At 43.2% G+C, this 20,932-nt stretch overlaps 1 protein-coding gene across 1 annotated transcript; it reads right to left on the bottom strand.

Annotated features, from left to right (window-relative positions):
• Positions 1 to 1,869: 1,869 nt before the first annotated feature.
• LOC311110652 (leucine-rich repeat, immunoglobulin-like domain and transmembrane domain-containing protein 1) lies at positions 1,870 to 11,303 on the bottom strand (the record flags this gene model as incomplete). Its single annotated transcript, XM_084153192.1, has 4 exons — positions 1,870 to 2,930; positions 3,624 to 3,929; positions 10,203 to 10,663; positions 11,182 to 11,303. 4 exons carry the CDS (start codon positions 11,301 to 11,303, stop codon positions 1,870 to 1,872), a joined length of 1,950 nt encoding a protein of 649 aa, XP_084009318.1.
• Between the last annotated feature and the right edge of the window lie 9,629 nt (positions 11,304 to 20,932).

Genomic DNA, 20,932 nt, shown 5'->3' with positions numbered 1-20,932 from the left:
ACAGAAATCTATAGCTTGGGTCTCCAATTTCATCCCAAGTTCCATGCCAAGGCCAGCATTTCATACACTTCACTGTGGAAAAGGTGATACAGAATGTTGATATGCTTCAGTTTGCTGCCATATGACTGGTTTCACATTTGTCACAAGTGATCATAAGGTAAAATATATCTAAAACAATTGTAATTTATAGTTACAATCCCCTTATCCAAACGACTTACTCATTTACCCAGGTCTTATCAATAGCTCTTATCAATTTGAAAAATTCAGTGCATGGAGAATGGTGTTATTTCTATTGGAAAAAATAAAGTAGATGTTCCATTTGGAACCAACAGGTTGCTCGACCTTATTCATCATTTCATTGCGTGTAAAAGTGGTGGAATTATGAGGGAATTATGTCAAAGTCAGAATACGGCGTATCTGTACACACACCACCACACCTTCATTTATTTGATCTCCACCCCCAACAAATAGCGGATTAATTGCATGCTATTCTCATGCTTAAGTTCAAGGTCAGAATACGCATAGAGAGAAAAGTTCATAAAAAGGGACTTACTTTCCATTTACGCGTGCTTAACTCTGGTCGGAATCGGCCCCTATGACATTCAGGCAAGCATTATAACATATCTACAACCCAAAATGAATGTGAAATGCGCTCAAAACTTATGACATAAGCAATGTATTTAGTCTAAGCTTCATCTGGGCTTGATAGCCAGCTACCTAAGCTAACTGCAGGCTAACTAGGTGGAGCATTGCATCATGGGAGACGAATTGCACCCTGGGAATTGTAGAATGCTGTAGATGAGGGGAATGCAGAAGCTTCAAACTGACAAAACTAGGAATCATGCAGTATGACTAACAGAAAGGACAGAACATCACAATGTGTATGAAATCTTACAGTAGTGCATATATACTAACAGCATAATAACTGGTTATAAAGGGGCTGAATTGTCCTTTAACTATGAAAAATGTATTTGAATTAAATACTATCTGGGGCCTCATTTGAGGGCTCATTTAAAACGGATAGTTCCCCAAACGTGTAAAAACTAGTTACATCATTCAAATTATCTCTGTTGAAATACTATACATTTCAGATGAAAAAAAAAAAAAAAAAAAAAAAAGAATAAAAGTGACAGAATTCCTTTAAACTGAAATTTCCATGATGGTGCATTGTCCAAGCATCCTCTGATAGAACCCCCTATGTGGTGGAGCCCAACATGGGGGGAGAGGTGGGAGAGAGTCCTGTGCCCTGTGTGAGTGTGTGTGTGGGCGGCTAAGGTGAGAGAAAGGGAGAGAACCAGATGTGTGTGTGGGGCTACCGTAACTGAACGGGAGACAGCGAGGTGTGTGTGTGGGACTGTGGTGAGTGTGAGCATTTCGACGAGGTGTTTGTGTGGGGCTGTGGTGAACCTCAGGGAGAGTGTGAGGTTTGTGTATGGGGCTGTGGTGACGACGAGATGTGTCTGTGGGACTTTGCTGAAAGTGAGGGAGAGTATAAAATGTGTGTGTGGGGCTTTGGTGAGGGTGAGAGAAAGGATCAGGTGTGTGGGGACAAGGTTTGTGTGTGGGGCTATGATGAGCACGAGGTGTGTGTGTGTGGCTGTGGTGAGCACGAGGCGTGTGCGTGGGGCTGTGATGGGAGTGAGGTGTGTGAGGATGAGACGTGTGCGTGGGGCTGTGATGAGAGTTAGGTGTGTGAGGATGAGACGTGTGTGTGGGGCCATGATGTAGATGAGGTGTGTGTGTGGGGCTTTGATGGGGGTGAAGTGTGTGTGTGGGGTTATGCTGTAGATGAGGTGTGTGTGTGGGGCTGTGTTGAGCCAGAGGGTGTGAGCGGGGGTGATAGCATGGGGAGGGAGCTGGAGCATGATGTCAGCAGAAGTACTCATTGGGCTGTCCCTCTATCTTAGCTGTGGCCTCTGAGTCCAGACTGGAACGGGCAGACAGCAGTCGGTTGGACTCCTCAGGTTTGAGTCTGGTCAGGTACTCACCCTCCAACCCTTTAGCCTTGGTCCCGGGGGACAGCGTCTCAAAAGTCACGTATGAATCCTGGATGTCCTTGGACTTCTTGCCCCACATCTTCTGGATGCGCCTCTTGAGTGCGCCACAGCACACGATGACGGTGAGCGGCACGGCGATGACGCACGCCACCGTGATCACGATGACGTTGATGAGCTTCTGGGTGCCAGCGGCACTGGCCGCCTCGTCGGTGGAGAAGATGACGCACTGCTCCTTCTTGGGGATCAGGCCCCGGACGCACACGCAAGCAATGTACTTGGTCTTGGGCACCAGGCCCTCGATGAAGACGCGATTCTGGCCCGCTGCCACATTGATCTTGCGCATATCCCGCTCGCCGAAGACAGCGTAGAGCACGCTGAAGGCTGTAGTGTTCTTGGCCTTGGGTGCCCGCCAGTTCAGGGTGATGGTGTTCTCTGTGTCGCCCAACACCTTGACCGAGCGAACTATCCGGTCTGGGTCATACTGGGCCTGGGCCAGGTTGCTCAGGTTGGTTTTCTCCAGCTCCAGGAGTCCGTCTGGACTAGGCAAAGTAGCTGGTCCAGGGGTGGCTCTATCTGCCACTCTCCCCATACCCTCAGGCACAGGGCTGGAGTCCACCACAACAAGTGGGGGTGGAGGGCTGGGGGTGGGAACCCCTAACCTAGCCACCAGTTTCTCCTGGTATGCTGCTTTCCCTATCCCGTTGGGTTTCTTGACTTTGTTTTTTTTTACGGCAGCAGCAGCAACCACGCTGGTTTGGTTGTTGTTGTTGTCAGGTTTCAGGGGTGCTTCGGAGATGACTAGGGAGATGACGGCCTCGGCGTTGCCGGCGTAGTTATTGGCCTTGCAGACATACTTCCCTGAGTCGCGGTAGGACACGGCCGGGACACTGAGGATGGACCAGATGATGCCTTCCTTGGAGTTCTCCTGCTGGACTGTAGCGCCAGAGAAGTGACATGGACACACTATTAGTCAGAGTACAACATTTAAATAAAATAATACAAAAAGTCATACAAAGAGAGAGATTCCCATTTAAAATGCTTTTTAGTCCAGGAACATCCTTAATCTGTGTCCAGAAAACTGGCCACCAATATCTAAAATGTCCAATAATTTACTTTTCTGGAATGAATCACGTCCTTTACATTAAAAGGTGGTTGACACACTTTCATTCAGTCTGCCCTGTAGCGTTAATACATTGGTCATTAAACAGAGAGCTAGAGCTATATCCTTGGTGGCCGTAGGACATCTGTGGGGCCACCAAGGATATAGGCCTAGCTCTCTGTTTAATTACCAATGTATTAACGCTACAGGGCAGACTGAATGAAAGTGTGTCAACCACCCGACGCACGCGCGGAAACACACACACACAAAGTGGGCTCTATTCAATCGGTATTGTAGACAATCAGCGTTACACCGTGACTGAAATTTAAAGGCAATGTTCCCGTGTTAGTGGAGACTGCATTCATGGTAAACGCTGCATATGTCGGCTCAATTGGAAAACACGTTTAAGATTTATATTGCGCAATCTGTAACGCAGTGATAGAGATTGAATTGAGCCCAGAGAAAGAGAAGCACACGCACACACACATGCACTCACACACACCTACACACATCCCTTGCTGTCTTACCTGTCCCGTTCAGGGCTTTCCCATCCGCCCTCCGCCAGGCCAGATCCGGACTGGGAATGCCGATGGTCCCGCAGCGCAGCAGCACATTGTTTCCCAAGGTGCTGCGGACTCGTGCCACTGCTGTGTGAATGCGCGGCGCCTGGCACCTCCGCAGCTCGGCGTCGCTGAACAGAACACCTGACAGGCTCTCGGGTGCGGAGCAGCGGAGGCGCGTGTCGATGAATGCCACGGAGAGAGTTGGCGACTTCTGGAACTGGATCAGGTCATACAGGCGGCAGTCACACACCCAGGGATTGTCATGGAGGCCTGTATGGTTAAAGTTCAACTCAGTCATTCACATGGCAGAATACAATTGAACTTTGAATTCTGTGATGAAGAAAATAAAAAAGGATGCTAATGGGGGTTGGTGAGGTCAGAGAAGAGGGGAAAACATAAGAGTTACAGAAGATAGCCCTATTTGGTACAAGACCAAGTCCATATTATGGCAAGAACAGCTCAAATAATCAAAGAAAAACAACTGTCCATCATTACTTTAAGACATGATGGTCAGGCAATCCGGAAAATGTGAAGATCTTTCAAAGTTTCTTCAAGTGCAGTCGCAAAAAACATAAATTGTGAGAATTGAGCCGAAGAAGATGGCAGCCGCTTTACAGCCCTCTAACCAATTGTACTATTCTGTGTTTTTTTGCGTTATTTGTAATTTATTCTGTACCTAATGTTTCTGCCACCGTCTCTTATGACCAAAAAGAGCTTCTGGATATCAGGACAGCGATTACTCACCTCGTATTGGATGAAGATTTTTTTCTTCAACAAGTCGGACGCAAAGGATATCCTGCAGACACACGACAAGGCCCAAATCCCTGTCATTCGCATGAGAAAGAGACGGAGATATCGTGGAAGTAGGTCGGGGTGCCTTGTAAGGCGAGCAAGTAAACTGCCTCTTCCACCAATCCTATTAGCCAATGTTCAATCATTTGAAAATAAATTAGACGACCTAAGATTACGGTTGTCCTACCAACGGGACATTAAAAACTGTAATATCTTATGTTTCACCGAGTCGTGGCTGAATGACGACATGGATAACATACAGCTGGCGGGATATACGCTACATCGGCAGGATAGAACGGCTGACTCTGGTAAGACAAGGGGTGGTGGTCTGTGTATATTTGTAAACAACAGCTGGTGCATAAAATCCAATACTAAGGAAGTCTCGAGGTTTTGCTCGCCTGAGGTAGAGTATCTCATGATAAGCTGTAGACCACACTATTTACCAAGAGTTTTCATCTATATTTTTCGGAAGTGTCTATTTACCACCACAAACCGATGCAGGCACTAAGATTGCACTCAATGAGCTGTATAAGGCCATAAGTAAACAGGAAAACGCTCATCCAGAGGCAGCGATCATAGTGGCCGGGGAATTTAATGCCGGGAAACTTAAATCCGTTCTACCTAATTTCTAAAAGCATGTTAAATGTGCAACCAGAGGGAAAGAAACTCTAGACCACCTTTACTCCACACACAGAGACGCGTACAAAGCTCTCCCTCGCCCTCCATTTGGCAAATCTGACCATAACTCTATCCTCCTGATTCCTGCTTATAAGCAGAAACTAAAGCAGGAAGCACCAGTGACTCGGTTAATAAGGAAGTGGTCAGATGACACAGATGCTAAGCTACAGGACAGTTTTGCTAGCACAGACTGAAATAAATTATGGGATTCTTAAGATAGCATTGAGGAGTACACCACATCAGTCACTGGCTTCATCAATAAGCGCATCGATGACGTCGTCCCAACAGTGACCGTAAGTACATACCCCAATCAGAAGCCATGGATTACAGGCAACATCCGCACTGAGCTAAAGGGTAGAGCTGCCGCCTTCAAGGAGCGGGACTCTAACCCGGACGCTTATAAGAAATCCCGCTATGCCCTCCGAAGAGCCCTCAAACAGGCAAAGAGTCAATACAGGACTAAGATTGAATCGTACTACACCGGCTCTGACGCTCGTCAGATGTGGCAGGACTTGAAAACTATTACAGACCACAAAGGGAAGCACAGCCCGCGAGCTGCCAAGTGACACAACCCTACCAGACGAGCTAAATCACTTCTATGCTCGCTTCGAGGCAAGCAACACTGAAGCATGGATGAGAGCTGACCAACTGGCAAGTGTCTTCACTGACATTTTCAACATGTCCCTGACTGAGTCTGTAATACCAATATGTTTCAAGCAGACCACCATAGTCCCTGTGCCCAAGAACACTAAGATAACCTACCTAAATGACTACCGACCCGTAGCACTCACGTCTGTAGCCACGAAGTGCTTTGAAAGGCTGGTCATGGCTCACATAAACACCATTATCCCAGAAACCCTAGACCCACTCCAATTTGCATACCGCCCCAACAGATCCACAGATGACGCAATCTCTGTTGCACTCCACACTGCCCTTTCCCACCTGGACAAGAGGAACACCTACAGTGAGGAGAACAAGTCTTTGATACACTGCCGATTTTGCAGGTTTTCCTACTTACAAAGCATGTAGAGGACTGTAATTTTTATCATAGGTACACTTCAACTGTGAGAGACGGAATCTAAAACAAAAATCCAGAAAATCACATTGTATGATTTTTAAGTAATTAATTTGCATTTTATTGCATGACATAAGTACATACATCAGAAAAACAGAACTTAATATTTGGTATCATTGCAACTCCACGAGGTGAGAACTTGCATGGAGCCCCAGGCCGAGGGAGATTGACCAACTGTTGTCACTTTCTCACCAAGCTGCTTGGCGATGGTCTTGTAGCCCATTCCAGCCTTGTGTAGGTCTACAATCTTGTCCCTGACATCCTTGGAGAGCTCTTTGATCTTGGCCATGGTGGAGAGTTTGGAATCTGATTAATTGATTGCTTCTGTGGACAGGTGTCTTTTATACAGGTAACAAACTGAGATTAGGAGCACTCCCTTTAAGAGTGTGCTCCTAATCTCAGATCCTTACCTGTATAAAAGACACCTGGGAGCCAGAAATCTTTCTGATTGAGAGGGGGTCAAATACTTATTTCCCTCATTAAAATGCAAATCAATTCATAACATTTTTGACATGCGTTTTTCTGGATTTTTTTGTTGGTATTCTGTCTCTCACTGTTCAAATAAACCTACCATTAAAATTATACACTGATCATTTCTTTGTCTGTGGGCAAACGTACAAAATCAGCAGGGGATCAAATACTTTTTTCCCTCACTGTATGTCATGCAATAAAATGCAAATTAATTACTTAAAAATCATACAATGTGATTTTCTGGATTTTTATTTTAGATTCCGTCTCTCACAGTTGAAGTGTACCTATGATAAAAATTACAGACCTCTACATGCTTTGTAAGTAGGAAAACCTGCGAAATCGGCAGTGTATCAATTCTTGTTCTCCCCACTGTATATATATAAGTATTGAATTTGGCCTTAACGCTATAGAAACGCATTGAATAACAGATACATGGAAAAACAAATAGTCCAAAAATTCATCAAAAGGAAGTGTCAGTCCAATATCTGAGAGATATAAGAAAGCTCAGAATATTATTTTTTTTTACAGTGGAATGATCTGTACACCTTTGACGTGGAAATGCCCTATTCACTTCCATTCATTTTTCAGCCCGGTACCGGGTTACCTTCAAACGAGTCCCGTGACACTTGTGGGGGTAATAGAGCAAAAATGGAGAACACCATCGTGTTTGTGAGAATCAACTTTTTTCCATTGAGGGGGTCATATTATTGTGTAGCCCAAACTGTTCGGACGCTACAGACAGAATTTGGCACAATGGCTGTTCCGACTTCAGACAAGTCCTGTGACGCTTGTAGGGGTCGTAAAGCCATTCGAACTCTACAGACGTTTTCGTGAGAAGACCAATATTCGGGACGTTTCTTGGTCTGACAAACACAGCTGTATCTCTGCCACCTTCTACCGCAGATGTGTAAGGACGACATCGGTGGATGCGGTGGATTGAGCGGCAGCCCATGCAAAAACAGATATCTGTAGCTGAAACAGACGGATTTTGATGGAAATATTTATATTATGCTAATTTGATACTATAATAATATAATATATGCCATTTAGCAGACACTTTTATCCAAAGCGACTTACAGACATAGAGTTCCACACTGGCGCGGACATCAACTCTAATTTCTCCGCAGGAGGCTTTTTGCCTTTTGGTAGGCCGTCATTGTAAATAAGAATTTGTTCTTAACTGACTTGCCTAGTTAAATAAAGGTTAAATAAAAATAAAAATAAAATAAGGGCCTTTAGCAAAGCATTCGCAGTTCAACTCTTCCTCAAGTCCTTGCAACAGTTGTTTTACAGCAGTTTTTGTGAATAAAATGTTCAATATATTTCCTTGTGTGTTGTGTGCTTATTATTTTCTTATTGAAATGTACTAGGCTATTTTGAGACCTTAAGGAGCATCAGGTACTGCTGTAATGTCTGCCAATGATATGTCCATCTTTTTGTAAGAAATTACACTTGTCAATCAAAACATTTATAGTACAGTTGAAGTCGGAAGTTTACATACACCTTAGCCAAATACATTTAAACTCAGTTTTCCACAATTCCTGACATTTAATCCTAGTAAATATTCCCTGTCTTGTGTCAGTTAGGATCACCACTTTATTTTAAGAATGTGAAATGTCAGAATAATAGTAGAGAGAATGATTTATTTAAGCTTTTATTTCTTTCATCACATTCCCAGTGGGTCAGAGGTTTACATACACTCAATTATAATTTGGTAGCATTGCCTTTCAATTGTTTAACTTGGTTCAAACGTTTCGGATAGCCTTCCACAAGCTTCCCACAATAAGTTGGGTGAATTTTGGCCCATTCCTCCTGACAGAGCTGGTGTAACTGAGTCAGGTTTGTAGGCCTCCTTGCTCGCACACGCTTTTTCAGTTCTGCCCACACATTTTCAATAGGATTGAGGTCAGGGCTTTATGATGGCCACTCCAGTACCTTGACTTTGTTGTCCTTAAGCCATTTTGCCACAACTTTGGAAGTATGCTTGGGGTCATTGTCCATTTGGAAGACCATTTGCGACCAAGCTTTAACTTCCTGACTGATGTCTTGAAATGTTGCATCAATATATCCACATCATTTTCCTTCTTCATGATGCCATCTATTTTGTGAAGTGCATCAGTCCCTCCTGCAGCAAAGCACCCCCACAGCATGATGCTGCCACCCCAGTGCTTCACGGTTGGGATGGTGTTCTTCGGCTTGCAAGCCCCCTTTTTTCCTCCAAACATAACGATGGTCATTATGGCTAAACAGTTCTATTTTTGTTTCATCAGACCAGGGGACATTTCTCAAAAAAGTACAATCTTTGTCCCCATGTGCAGTTAAAAACCGTAGTCTGGCTTTTTTATGCCGGTTTTGGAGCAGTGGCTTCTTCCTTGCTGAGCGGCCTTTCAGGTTATGTCGATATATACGACTTGTTTTACTGTGGATATAGATACTTTTGTACCTCTTTCCTCCAACAACTTCATAAGGTCCTTTGCTGTTGTTCTGGGATTGATTTGCACTTGTCGCACCAAAGTACGTTCATCTCTAGGAGACAGAACGCGTCTCCTTCCTGAGCGGTATGACGGCTGCGTGGTCCCATGGTGTTTATACTTGCGTACAGATGAGCGTGGTACCTTCAGGCTTTTGGAAATTGCTCCCAAAGGATGAACCAGTCTGCAATTCTTTTTCTGAGGTCTTGACTGATTTCTTTTGATTTTCTCATGATGTCAAGCAAAGAGGCATTGAGTTTGAAGGTAGGCCTTGAAATACATCCACAGGTACACCTCCAATTGACTCAAATGATATCAATTAGCCTATCAGAAGCTTCTAAAGCCATGATATCATTCTTTGGAATTTTCCAAGCTGTTTAAAGGCACAGTCAACTTAGTGTATGTAAACTTCCGACCCACTGGAATTGTGATACAGTGAATTATAAGTGAAATAATCGGTCTGTAAACAATTGTTGGAAAAATTACTTGTGTCATGCACAAAGTAGATGTCCTAACCGACTTGTCAAAACTATAGTTTGTTAACAAGACATTTGTGGAGTGGTTGAAAAACAAGTTTTAATGACTCCAACCTAAGTGTATGTAAACTTCCGACTTCAACTGTATTCATGAATAGGCCTCACTTTACATTAGGCCACGCAGAAAGACTTAACTAATTATTAGTAAATGGTTCATAAGGACCTATATTAAATGTCTTATGAATGATCTTATTAATCATTATTAACCTAAGGTTGATGTCTGCGCCCACACATTCATAAACAACTTTTAAAGTATTTAATAATACTAATATTTACAAATGGCAGATTAATGATAAGTAAATGATGTATAAACTAATTACTAATCCATTATAAATGCTTTATTACAAGGTGTTATTATAAAGTGCTAGGACACTGATGTGTTGTGGTTTTATATTAGAGCTGCCTTCTAGCCACATTTCACTTGTAAATTAGATTGTATCTCAATGGTACATGTGATCACCTGTTTAATTAGGTTAGATAAATACAAGGAAAAATAAAGGTAAAAATCGCTCTGCCTTACCAAGTATCATTTTGGAGCTATCTGGGCCATGCGCAGATTTAACCGTTAGCCAGGTGGCTAGCACCTCAGCAGGGACAGTCAGAATGTTGTTGCTGGATAGATCCAGGTAGGTCAGGTTTTTTATATAAATTGTGGCGTCTGCGGGAACTGAGGTCAACTGATTGTTGTGCAAGTCCAGCAGCCTGAGGCTGGACATATCCATAAGAGACTCCCAGGGGAACGCGGTGAGGGCATTCCCGTCCAGTCGCAGCTCCTCCAGATCTAGCAGCCCACGGAAACTGTCCGGGTTGAGAGCGGACAGCACGTTGAAGGACATCCAGAGGAACTCCAGATTGGGGAGGTAGTTAAAGGCTTCACTCGGGATCCGCTGGATGGCAGTTTTCTCGATTCGCAGCTTGGACGTGTCCACAGGGAAACTGGCAGGCACAAGGGAGATCTCGGGGTCGTTGCAAATGACACTCCTGAGGAAACATAATGGGATGTGTTTAACCTAGGCTTATGTTATTTCAATTCAAATGTGTGAGGAAAGAAATACACACTTATTATTATTTGAACTGTCTTTTTGTAAAAAATTAATGATTGGTATGAATCATTTATGTGAAATGCTAAATTGGGTTTTCATATAAATGAAATCATATTAGCTAAATGTCAATTAATATTATAATTATTTGCATCATAAGTATAGTCAATCAATAAAACTCTCACGAAAAACTAAACTCAGAGAGATTATGAAGAGATGGAGAGTTGGTTGACATGCCATTGCAAGATAATCCTATATTAAATAAAATTGGACATCATGCACTCCCCTAATTGACTTTGTCCATGTCCTGATTTCACAGTGTGTGGCAAACATCTGTAATCATGCGAGAAAATGATCTTCAATTAAAGGGAATGCGTATGCACATGAGTGCACAAACAAAGAAAACGTGCGCATAAAGCGATCATTTGGTTGGCTTTGTCATTCATTTCTTCTACTCACCTGGCCTTAGATCCATCACTTAGGTTGTGAAAAAAACAGCTGCACTGCGACGGGCACGCACTCACCGAGGAGGGAAGCGCACCTGTCCCCAGGTAAAGTCCCAGGATGAACACGAGGAACATTTTGGCCCACATTTATCTTCAGACTGCACAGCGAGCCTGCATGCATCCAGTCAGCGCCCACTGAAGCCAAACAGACCTGAGTATCTCATTTACCGGAGTATCATCCGCATTGCTTTGTCCCACCGCTTCGCTGCCCCATAGTGATCAGACTGCTATGAGTCCCAAGATAAAAAGGATAGACAAGGATTAGCGAAAGGACTGTAGTTCTTTTCATCTGGATGCGTATTGCATCCCGTAATCCGCAGAGATGTCCCTATTTATTATCACAGAAAATACTTCCGAAATAGTCATAATCCACTGTGATGTTGTTTGGCTTTTTTCCTCCCCCACAAATTCAGTTTGTTCATTTAAGCCCTGTCGTGACTGGTAATCTGTTGGTGGGCTGCGTTGGTTTTGCCACAAGGTGGCCCATATACAGCACAGATGCCGGATCCAACCGGACTGATGTTGTCAGCTGTGATCTCCAGAGATTCACTGCATTCATTTTCACATGTGCATTCAGGAAATGTCCTTTGGTATGTGAAGTCCTACTCAATGACCCATTCAGTATTTCAGTCACAGTAACTTAAATTAACTATGTTAGACTAAAAGCTCACAAACATGCAATGTTTATATGTGGGTAAAAGTAACACTGCAAGGAACGGATGGAAGAAAAGAGAATCTGAAAATACTTTAAAAGTGCATTTTGCATTTCAGTAAGCAAATTTCCATCTATTAAGCCAATTCTATCAATTTCCCACATCTTCACTTTAGAAGAAGATTAATGATTTGTCTATTGACAAAGGAAACAGAGATTTGTCTTTTTGCTTTATCCCAACTCCCCCAAGGCAAACACAAACACACACGCGCAGAGAGGTTGGAGCAAGAGTCAAATGCAGTGCAGCACCCCTGGAGCAGTTTAGGGGTTAAATTACTTGTTCAATGGCACAATGACAGAATACGGTGACTAGGACACTGATGTCAGCAATTCTCCGGTTGGCGACCCACTCCCCACCAGATGTTTCCTGTCTGAGTCTGGCTATAGTGGTTATGATGACCCACTCAGAACCTCGCAATAAGGTTTTCATTTGCACAGTGACAATAGATATCACTTTTCTGTGCGCACCAAAAAAGATGAATCAGTGAAAACTCCACTGTACTTGCAATTTGCAGGTGCTACACATTTGGTAGTGGATGAGGTTAACTTCCCTACAAACAGTCCCTGTAGCTCAGTTGGTAGAACATGACACTTGCAACGCCAGGGTTGTGGGTTCGATTCCCACGGGGCACCAGTATGAAAAAATTTAAGCACTCACTAACTGTAAGTCGCTCTGGATAAGAGTGTCTGCTAAATGACTAAAACATAACTGTAAACAAAGGAAAGCAGTTTGAACACCTGGAAAAGTGCTACATAAATCCAGTTATCCATTATATCTATTGCCCATTTATCTGTATAAAAGTATAATGTCCTACAGAACTTGAAAAAGAAAGTGAACACAGCTACTTTACCAGTCTGCTTGAGGCCATAATTCTAAATGGCACTTCAAATGTTGCCCTCACTAACATATTTGGACGTAATCCCACAGTCTTGGGAAAATTGCATGGGGAAACCAATTGTTATGCAAGGTCTGTAAATACCACATGTATTGAATCTTGGTAACTGTCCCCAGTATTGCCGACAATGGTGCCAAGATGTAAAAAATAGTTGCAAAATAAATTTGGTATTAGTAGCTGAGTGAAATCTGCCAAGTCTTAAGACGTGGCAAATCTTATCATAACTCCATCCTCCTGATTCCTGCTTACAAGCAAAAACTAAAGCAGGAAGCACCAGTGACTCGGTCACTAAAGAAGCGGTCAGATGACGCAGATGCTAAGCTACAGGACTGTTTTGCTAGCACAGACTGGAATATGTTTTGGGATTATTCCGATGGCATTGAGGAGTACACATCAGTTACTGGCTTCATCAATAAGTGCATCGATGATGTCGTCCCCACAGTGACCGTACGTACGTACCCCAACCAGAAGCCATGGATTACAGGCAACATCCGCACTGAGCTAAAGGGTAGAGCTGCCACTTTCAAGGAGCGGGACTTTAACCCTGACGCTTTTAAGAAATCTTGCAATGTCCTCCGACGAACCATCAAACAGGCAAAGCCTTCAATACAGGACTAAGATTGAATCGTACTACATCGGCTCCGATGCTCGTCGGATGTGGAAGGGCTTACAAACTATTATAGACTACAAAGGGAAGCACTGCCGCGAGCTGCCCAGTGACACGAGCATACCAGACGAGCTAAATTACTTATATTCTCGCTTCAAGGCAAGCAACACTGAAGCATGCATGAGAGCATCAGCTTTTCCGGACGGTGTGTGATCACCAACATGTTTCAAGCAGACCACCATAGTCCCTGTGCCCAAGAACACTAAGGTAACCTGCTTAAGTGACTACCGACCCGTAGCACTCACGTCTGTAGCCACGAAGTGCTTTGAAAGGCTGGTCATGGCTCACATAAACACCATTATCCCAGAAACCCTAGACCCACTCCAATTTGCATACCGCCCCAACAGATCCACAGATGACGCAATCTCTGTAGCACTCCCCACTGCCCTTTCCCACCTGGACAAGAGGAACACCTATGTGAGAATGATATTCATTGACTACAGCTCAGCGTTCAACACCATAGTGCCCTCAAAGCTCATCACTAAGCTAAAAACCCCCACTAAGTTTGCCGACGACACAACAGTGGTAGGCCTGATCACCGACAATGATGAGACAGCCTATAGGGAGGAGGTCAGAGACCTGGCCGTGTGGTGCCAGGATAACAACCTCTCCTTCAATATGATCAAGACAAAGAAGATGATTGTGGACCACAGACAAAAGAGGACCGAGCACGCCCCCATTCCCATCGACGGGTCTGTAGTGGAGCAGGTTGAGAGCTTCAAGTTCCTTGGTGTCCACATCACCAATAAACTTTCATGGTCCAAACACACCAAGACAGTCGTGAAGAGGGCACGACAAAGCCTATTCTGACAATCTGAAAAGATTTGGCATGGGTCCTTAGATCCTCAAAAAGTTCTACAGCTGCACCATCGAGAGCATCCTGACTGGTTGCATCACTGCCTGGTATGGCAACTGCTCGGCCTCCAACCGCAAGGCACTACAGAGGGTAGTGCTCCCTGCCATCCAGGACCTCTATACCAGGCGGTGTCAGAGAAAGGCCCTAAAAATTGTCAAAGACTCCAGCCACCCTAGACAAAGACTGTTCTCTCTGCTACCGCACGGTAAACGGTACCTGAGTGCCAAGTCTAGGTCCAAAAAGCTTCTTAACACTTCCTCACCCAAGCCATAAGACTCCTGAACAGCTAATCAAATGGCTAACCGGACTATTTGCATTGTTCCCCCCGTACATTGACTCTGTACCGGTACCCCCTGTATACAGCCTCACTACTCATTTTACTGCTGCTCTTTAATAATTTTAATTTTCTATTTTTTACACTTATTTTTCTTACAACTGCATTGTTGGTTAAGGGCTTGTAAGTAAGCATTTCACTGTAAGGTCTACACCTGTTGTATTCGGCTCATGTGACAAATACAATTTTATTTTATTTTATTTTATTTTAATTACAGACTGACCGTGTGAACAAACTCACTGTTTGTGACACCTTTTAAATGACCCAACGGTCACTAACCCCTCTCACACGCTTGCACCAAGTCTGACATCTATTGTATGGCAATGGTCAAGAGCAGGAAGGCAGCACACTGTCCACTCATAGCATACAAGTGGGTCACACTTTTTTTGGATAGTCCCCAATAGATGATATACTGTAAATGCTCCAACTACCAACAAACTATCAACTGCGAGTCAAACAAGGCAGCATAATTGACACTTTATAAATAACACTCTTAGCGGTCGCTTCCTCAAAATAAAGTGCAACCAAACCACAAAATGGTCTACAAATGAAATTGTATTTGTCACATGCTTCGTCAACAACAGGTGTAGACTAACAGTGAAATGCTTACTTACGGGCCCTTCCCACCAATGCAGAGAGAAAAATACAGAAAATTAATAACATGAGGAATAAATACACAATGAGTAACGAAAACTTGGCTATATACACAGGGTACCAGTACCGAGTCGATGTGCAGGGGTACGAGGTAATTGAGGTAGATATGTCCATATAGGTAGGGGTAAAGTGACTAGGCAACATGATAGATAATAAACAGTAGCAGCAGCATATGTGATGAATCAAAAAAGTTAGTGCGAAGAGGGTCAATGCAGATAGTCCGGATAGCTATTTGGTTAACTATTTACTAGTCTTATGGCTTGGAAGAAGAAGCTGTTCAGGGTCTTTACCTACTGTGGACACCACATAATTTCAACGTGGACAATTACGTAATATTTGGTAGAGATGCTGATCAATGAGATTACAACGCCTTGCAAAAGTATTCATCCCCCTTGGCGTTTTTCCTATTTTGTTGCATAACAACCTGTAATTTAAAAATATTTTTATTTGGATTTCATGTAATGGACATACACAAAATAGTCCAAATTGGTGAAGTGAAATGAAAAAAATTACTTCTACAAAATAAATAACTGAAAAGTGGTGTGTGCATATGTATTCACCCCCTTTGCTATGAATCCCCTAAATAAGATCTGGTGCAACCAATTACCTTCAGAAGTCACATAATTAGTTAAATAAAGTCCACCTGTGTGCAATCTAATTGTCACATGATCTGTCACATGATCTCAGTATACATACACCTGTTCTGAAAGGCCCCAGAGAAAACGCTATGTTTGGCGCAAACCCAACACCTCTCATCACCCGAGAACACCATCCCCACAGTTAAGCATGGTGGTGGCAGCATCATGCTGTGGGGATGTTTTTCATCGACAGGGACTGAGAAACTGGTCAGAATTGAAGGAATGATGGATGGTGCTAAATACAGGGAAATTCTTGAGAGAAACCTGTTTCAGTCTTCCAGAGACTTGAGACAGGGACGGAGGTTCACCTTCCAGCAGGACAATGACCCTAAGCATACTGCTAAAGCAACACTCAAGTCGTTTAAGGGGAAAGATTTAAATGTCTTGGAATGGCCTAGTCAAAACCCAGACCTCAATCAAATTGAGAATCTGTGGTATGACTTAAAGATTGCTGTACACCAGCGGAACCCATCCAACTTGAAGGAGCTGGAGCAGTTTTGCCTTGAAGAATGGGCAAAAATCCCAGTGGCTAGATGTTCCAAGCTTATAGAGACATACCCCAAGAGACTTGCAGCTGTAATTGCTGCAAAAGGTGGCTCTACAAAGTATTGACTTTGTGGGGGTGAATAGTTATGCACGCTGATGTTTTCTGTTTACTTGTATTATTTCTTGTTTGTTTCACAATAAAACATATTTTGCATCTTCAAAGTGGTAGGCATGTTGCGTAAATCAAATGACACAAACTCCCAAAAAATCTATTTTAATTCCAGGTTGTAAGGCAACAAAATAGTAAAAATGCCAAGTGGGGTGAATACTTTCGCAAATTCACCCACTCAAAATGACAGCCATAAATTTGTTGACTTGCCAATGTGTTATCACTATGCCTTTAACCATCTCAAAGCACAACCAAATTCCAATGGAAAACAATGTCAATTTTTACAAAAGAAATGTATATAACGACTGAATGTGTTATCACTATGTTTAATCTAATAGCAAAACCAAATGACCTGAATTGCAGTTGAGTTGATTTAATAAAAAAGTACATGGTGCAAGTGATCAATGCTGTTCGAGATTCTGCACAGATTATTAAAGCAATTGTGAAGATCTCCACAGACCTGTAACCATCTTCAAAATGCACAATTTCTATGATTATATAAGATCATTTATAGTTACAGTACCCCAAAATGTGGCTATGGATCTTTTACTCATTTTAAGGTTGAGTACTGTTACATTAGTTTGTAAGATAGCCTTCACCTACGGCTATTTACTGTATTACAAAAGTAATACTAAATTGTGTTTGGTTTTCTACACAACCAAACATTTACGTTTAAGGAGATGCATTCGTAAAGTATTCAATCTACACACAATACTCCATAACGACAAAGCAAAAACAGGTGGGGTTTTTTTGGTGGGTATTTTACCCCCTTTTTCTCCCCAATTTCGTGGTATCCAATTGTCCCATCGCTGCAACTTCAATACGGACACAGGAGAGGCGAAGGTCGAGAGTCGTGCGTCCTCCGAAACACAACACAACCGAGCCGCACTGCTTCTTGACACAGTGCCCGCTTAACCCGGAAGCCAGCCGCACCAATGTGCTGGAGGAAACACTGTACACCTGGCGGCTGAGTCAGCAAGCACTGCGCCCGGCCCGCCACAGGATTCGCTAGTGCGCGATGGGACAAGAACATCCCTGCCGGCCAAACCCTCCCCTACCCTTGACGGCGCTTGGCCAATTGTGTGCCGCCCCATGGGTCTCTCGGTCGCGGCCGGCTGCGACAGAGCCTGTATTCGAACCAGGATCTCTAGAGGCACAGCTAGCACTGGGATGCAGTGCTTTAGACCACTGCACCACTCGGGAGGCCCGATATGTTTGCAAATTTATAAAAATTAAAAATAAAAAAATATCACATTTACATATGCATTCAGACCATTTACTCAGTACTTTGTTGAGGCACCATTGACAGCGATTGTAGCCTCAAGTCTTCTTGGGTATGACGCTACAAGCTTGGCACACCTGTATTTGGCGAGTTTCTCACATTCTTCTCTGCAGATCCTCTCAAGCTCTGTCAGGTTTAATGGGGAGCGTCGCTGCACAGCTATTTTCTGGTCTCTCCAGAGATGTTCGATCGGGTTCAAGTCCGGGCTCTGGCTGGGCCACTCAAGGACATTCAGAGACTTGTCCTGAAGCCACTCCTGTGTTGTCTTGGCTGTGTGCTTAGGGTCGTTGTCCTGTCGTTGTCCGCTGAAAAACATACCCACAGCATGATGCTGCCACCACCATGCTTCACCATAAGGAACACACGATTGGACTTCTATCTAAGGGACTACATGCATGTATACTATAATGATGACTACTGTATATACTGTATAATGTGATCATTTTAGCAATTAGGCTACATGCATATATATATATATATATTTTTTTTTTTTAAGTCATTTAGCAGACGCTCTTATCCAGAGCGACTTACAGGAGCAATTAGGGTTAAGTGCCTTGCTCAAGGGCACAGACAGATTTTTCACCTAGTCGGCTCGGGGATTAGAACCAGTGACCTTTCGGTTACTGGCACAACGCTCTTACCCACTAAGCCACCTGCCGCCCTATATATATATATATATATACGGTCATTGTAAAGTACATTTCATTATTAAGTCTGCCTTAAAATCTTACCTTATTCAAACTCAATGAGGAAACATTTTTAATCTAAACAAGCTAGATACAACTTGGCATATTTTTGGCAGATACAATTTACAGTCCAGAGACATTTGGCATATATTTTTTTAATAAATGGGAAATATCAAAAGGTTATCAAAAGGTTGCCCCAACAAACTTGCACAGGTTAAACATATTCAAATTATAGATATTGACAAAGTAAAATGTTGGAAATAAATTGTACTTGATGTTTTCTATTTTTATTTAATGAAAAAAAATAAATCATGAGGGCCAAAAAGCCCATGTGCAGCAGATGGCATTTCCCCTGTACACCTAAAGCCAGCTGTACTAAGGTCAGCCAAGGACAGTTGGATTTGTGAGCTTGGCTCCATATCAGAGGCTTCTAAGAGCTATGCTATAAACAGGTCAGTTTATAATGACACAAATCTGTATCAGACGAGTCATATTAGAGACTCATACAGGACAGATAACTAAAATACATAGCCTAGTTTTTATCACATTAAAAAGACAAATATTTCATAGCCTCAGATCTGAATAAACATGCGTTGAAACATGTATTTATTTTGGTCACAGACCAAAACAGAAACCGAAAGCACACGTATCTAAATCAGTTTATTAAAATACGCAATACATTACAGAATACCCAATGACCTCATTTAGTAATGATGATTTGCATCGTCATATGACTTTGCACTTTCTTAAAGGTTTTTCATGTTTTCAATTACATTTACCATGGTTTCCCAATCTGATAATCCAGATTTGTAGCCAGACAATATGACCTTCATTCTCACCTTGGTATGAAAAGCCGCCAATTAGGATTTTCAGATATAGCATGTTCCACTAAAGAATAGATTGTATAATTTATGCCAAGTGGAGGCTTTTGTATCTCTCACCACTTTGTCAGAAAGCATCTAGTCTTCATGATTGTTCAACAAAACATCATTTTGTATTACATTACTTTATCAATGTTTACAGAATTGACTTTCCATTAGATTTGTTTACTCATGAAGTTATTATCATAGATTTCACAACTTGAATTATATAATTTAATAAAATGCTTGCAGTGACACTACATTTCTTATTTTTTTATTTAACCTTTATTTAACTAGGCAAGTCAGTTAAGAACAAATTCTTATTTACAATGACGGCCTACCCCAGCCAAACCCGGCCGACGCCGGGCCAATTGTGCACCGCCCTATGAGCCTCCCATTCACGGCCGGATTGTGATACAGTCTGGAATCAAACCAGGGTCTGTAGTGACACCTCTAGCACTGAGATGCAGTGCCTTAGACCGCTGCGCCACCTGCTCATTGAACATCTCATTCCAAAATCACAGGCATTAATATGGAGTTGGTCCCCCCTGCTATAACAGCCTCCACTCATCTGGGAAGGCTTTTCACTATATGTTGGAACATTGCTTAGGGGACTTTTTTCCATTCAGCCACAAGAGCATTAGTGAGGTCGAGCACTGATGTTGGGCAATTAGGGCAATTAGGCAATTAGGCCTGGCTTGCAGTCGGCATTTCAATTCATCCCAAAGGTGTTTGATGGAGTTGAGGTGAGGGCTCTGTGCAGGCCAGTCAAGTTCTTCAACACCGATCTCGACAAACCATTTCTGTATGAACCTCGCTTTGTACACGGATGCATTGTCATGCTGAAACAGGAAAGGGCCTTCCCCAAACTGTTGCCACAAAGTTGGAAGCACAGAATCGTCTAGAATGTTATTGTATGCTGTAGCGTTAAGATTTCCCTTTACTGGGACTAAGGGGCCTAGCCCGAACCATGAAAAACAGTCCCAGACCATTATTCCTCCTCCACCAAACCTTACAGTTGACACTATGCATTAGGGCAGGTAGAGTTCTCCTGGCATCCACCAAACCCAGATTCATCCGTCGGACTGCCAGCTTGTGAAGTGTGATTCATCACTCCAGAGAACGCGTTTCCACTGCTCCAGAGTCCAATGGCGGTGAGCTTTACACCACTCCAGCCGACACTTGGCATTGCGCATGGTGATCTTAGGCTTGTGTGCGGCTGCTCGGCCATGGAAACCCATTTCATGAAGCTCCCGACGAACAGTTTTTGTGCTGACATTGCTTCCAGAGGCAGTTTGGAACTTGATAGTAAGTGTTGCAACTTGTTACACGCTTCAGCACTCGGCGGTCCCGTTCTGTGAGCTTGTTTGGCCTACCATTTCGCGGCTGAGCCGTTGTTGGTCCTAGATGTTTCCACTTCACGATAACAGCACTTACAGTTGACCGGGCCAGCTCTAGCAGGGC

The sequence above is a fragment of the Coregonus lavaretus genome (assembly GCF_964263955.1).
Source record: "Coregonus lavaretus genome assembly, chromosome: 36".
Lineage (NCBI taxonomy): Eukaryota > Metazoa > Chordata > Actinopteri > Salmoniformes > Salmonidae > Coregonus > Coregonus lavaretus.
This window is presented reverse-complemented; position numbering and strand designations above follow the sequence as displayed.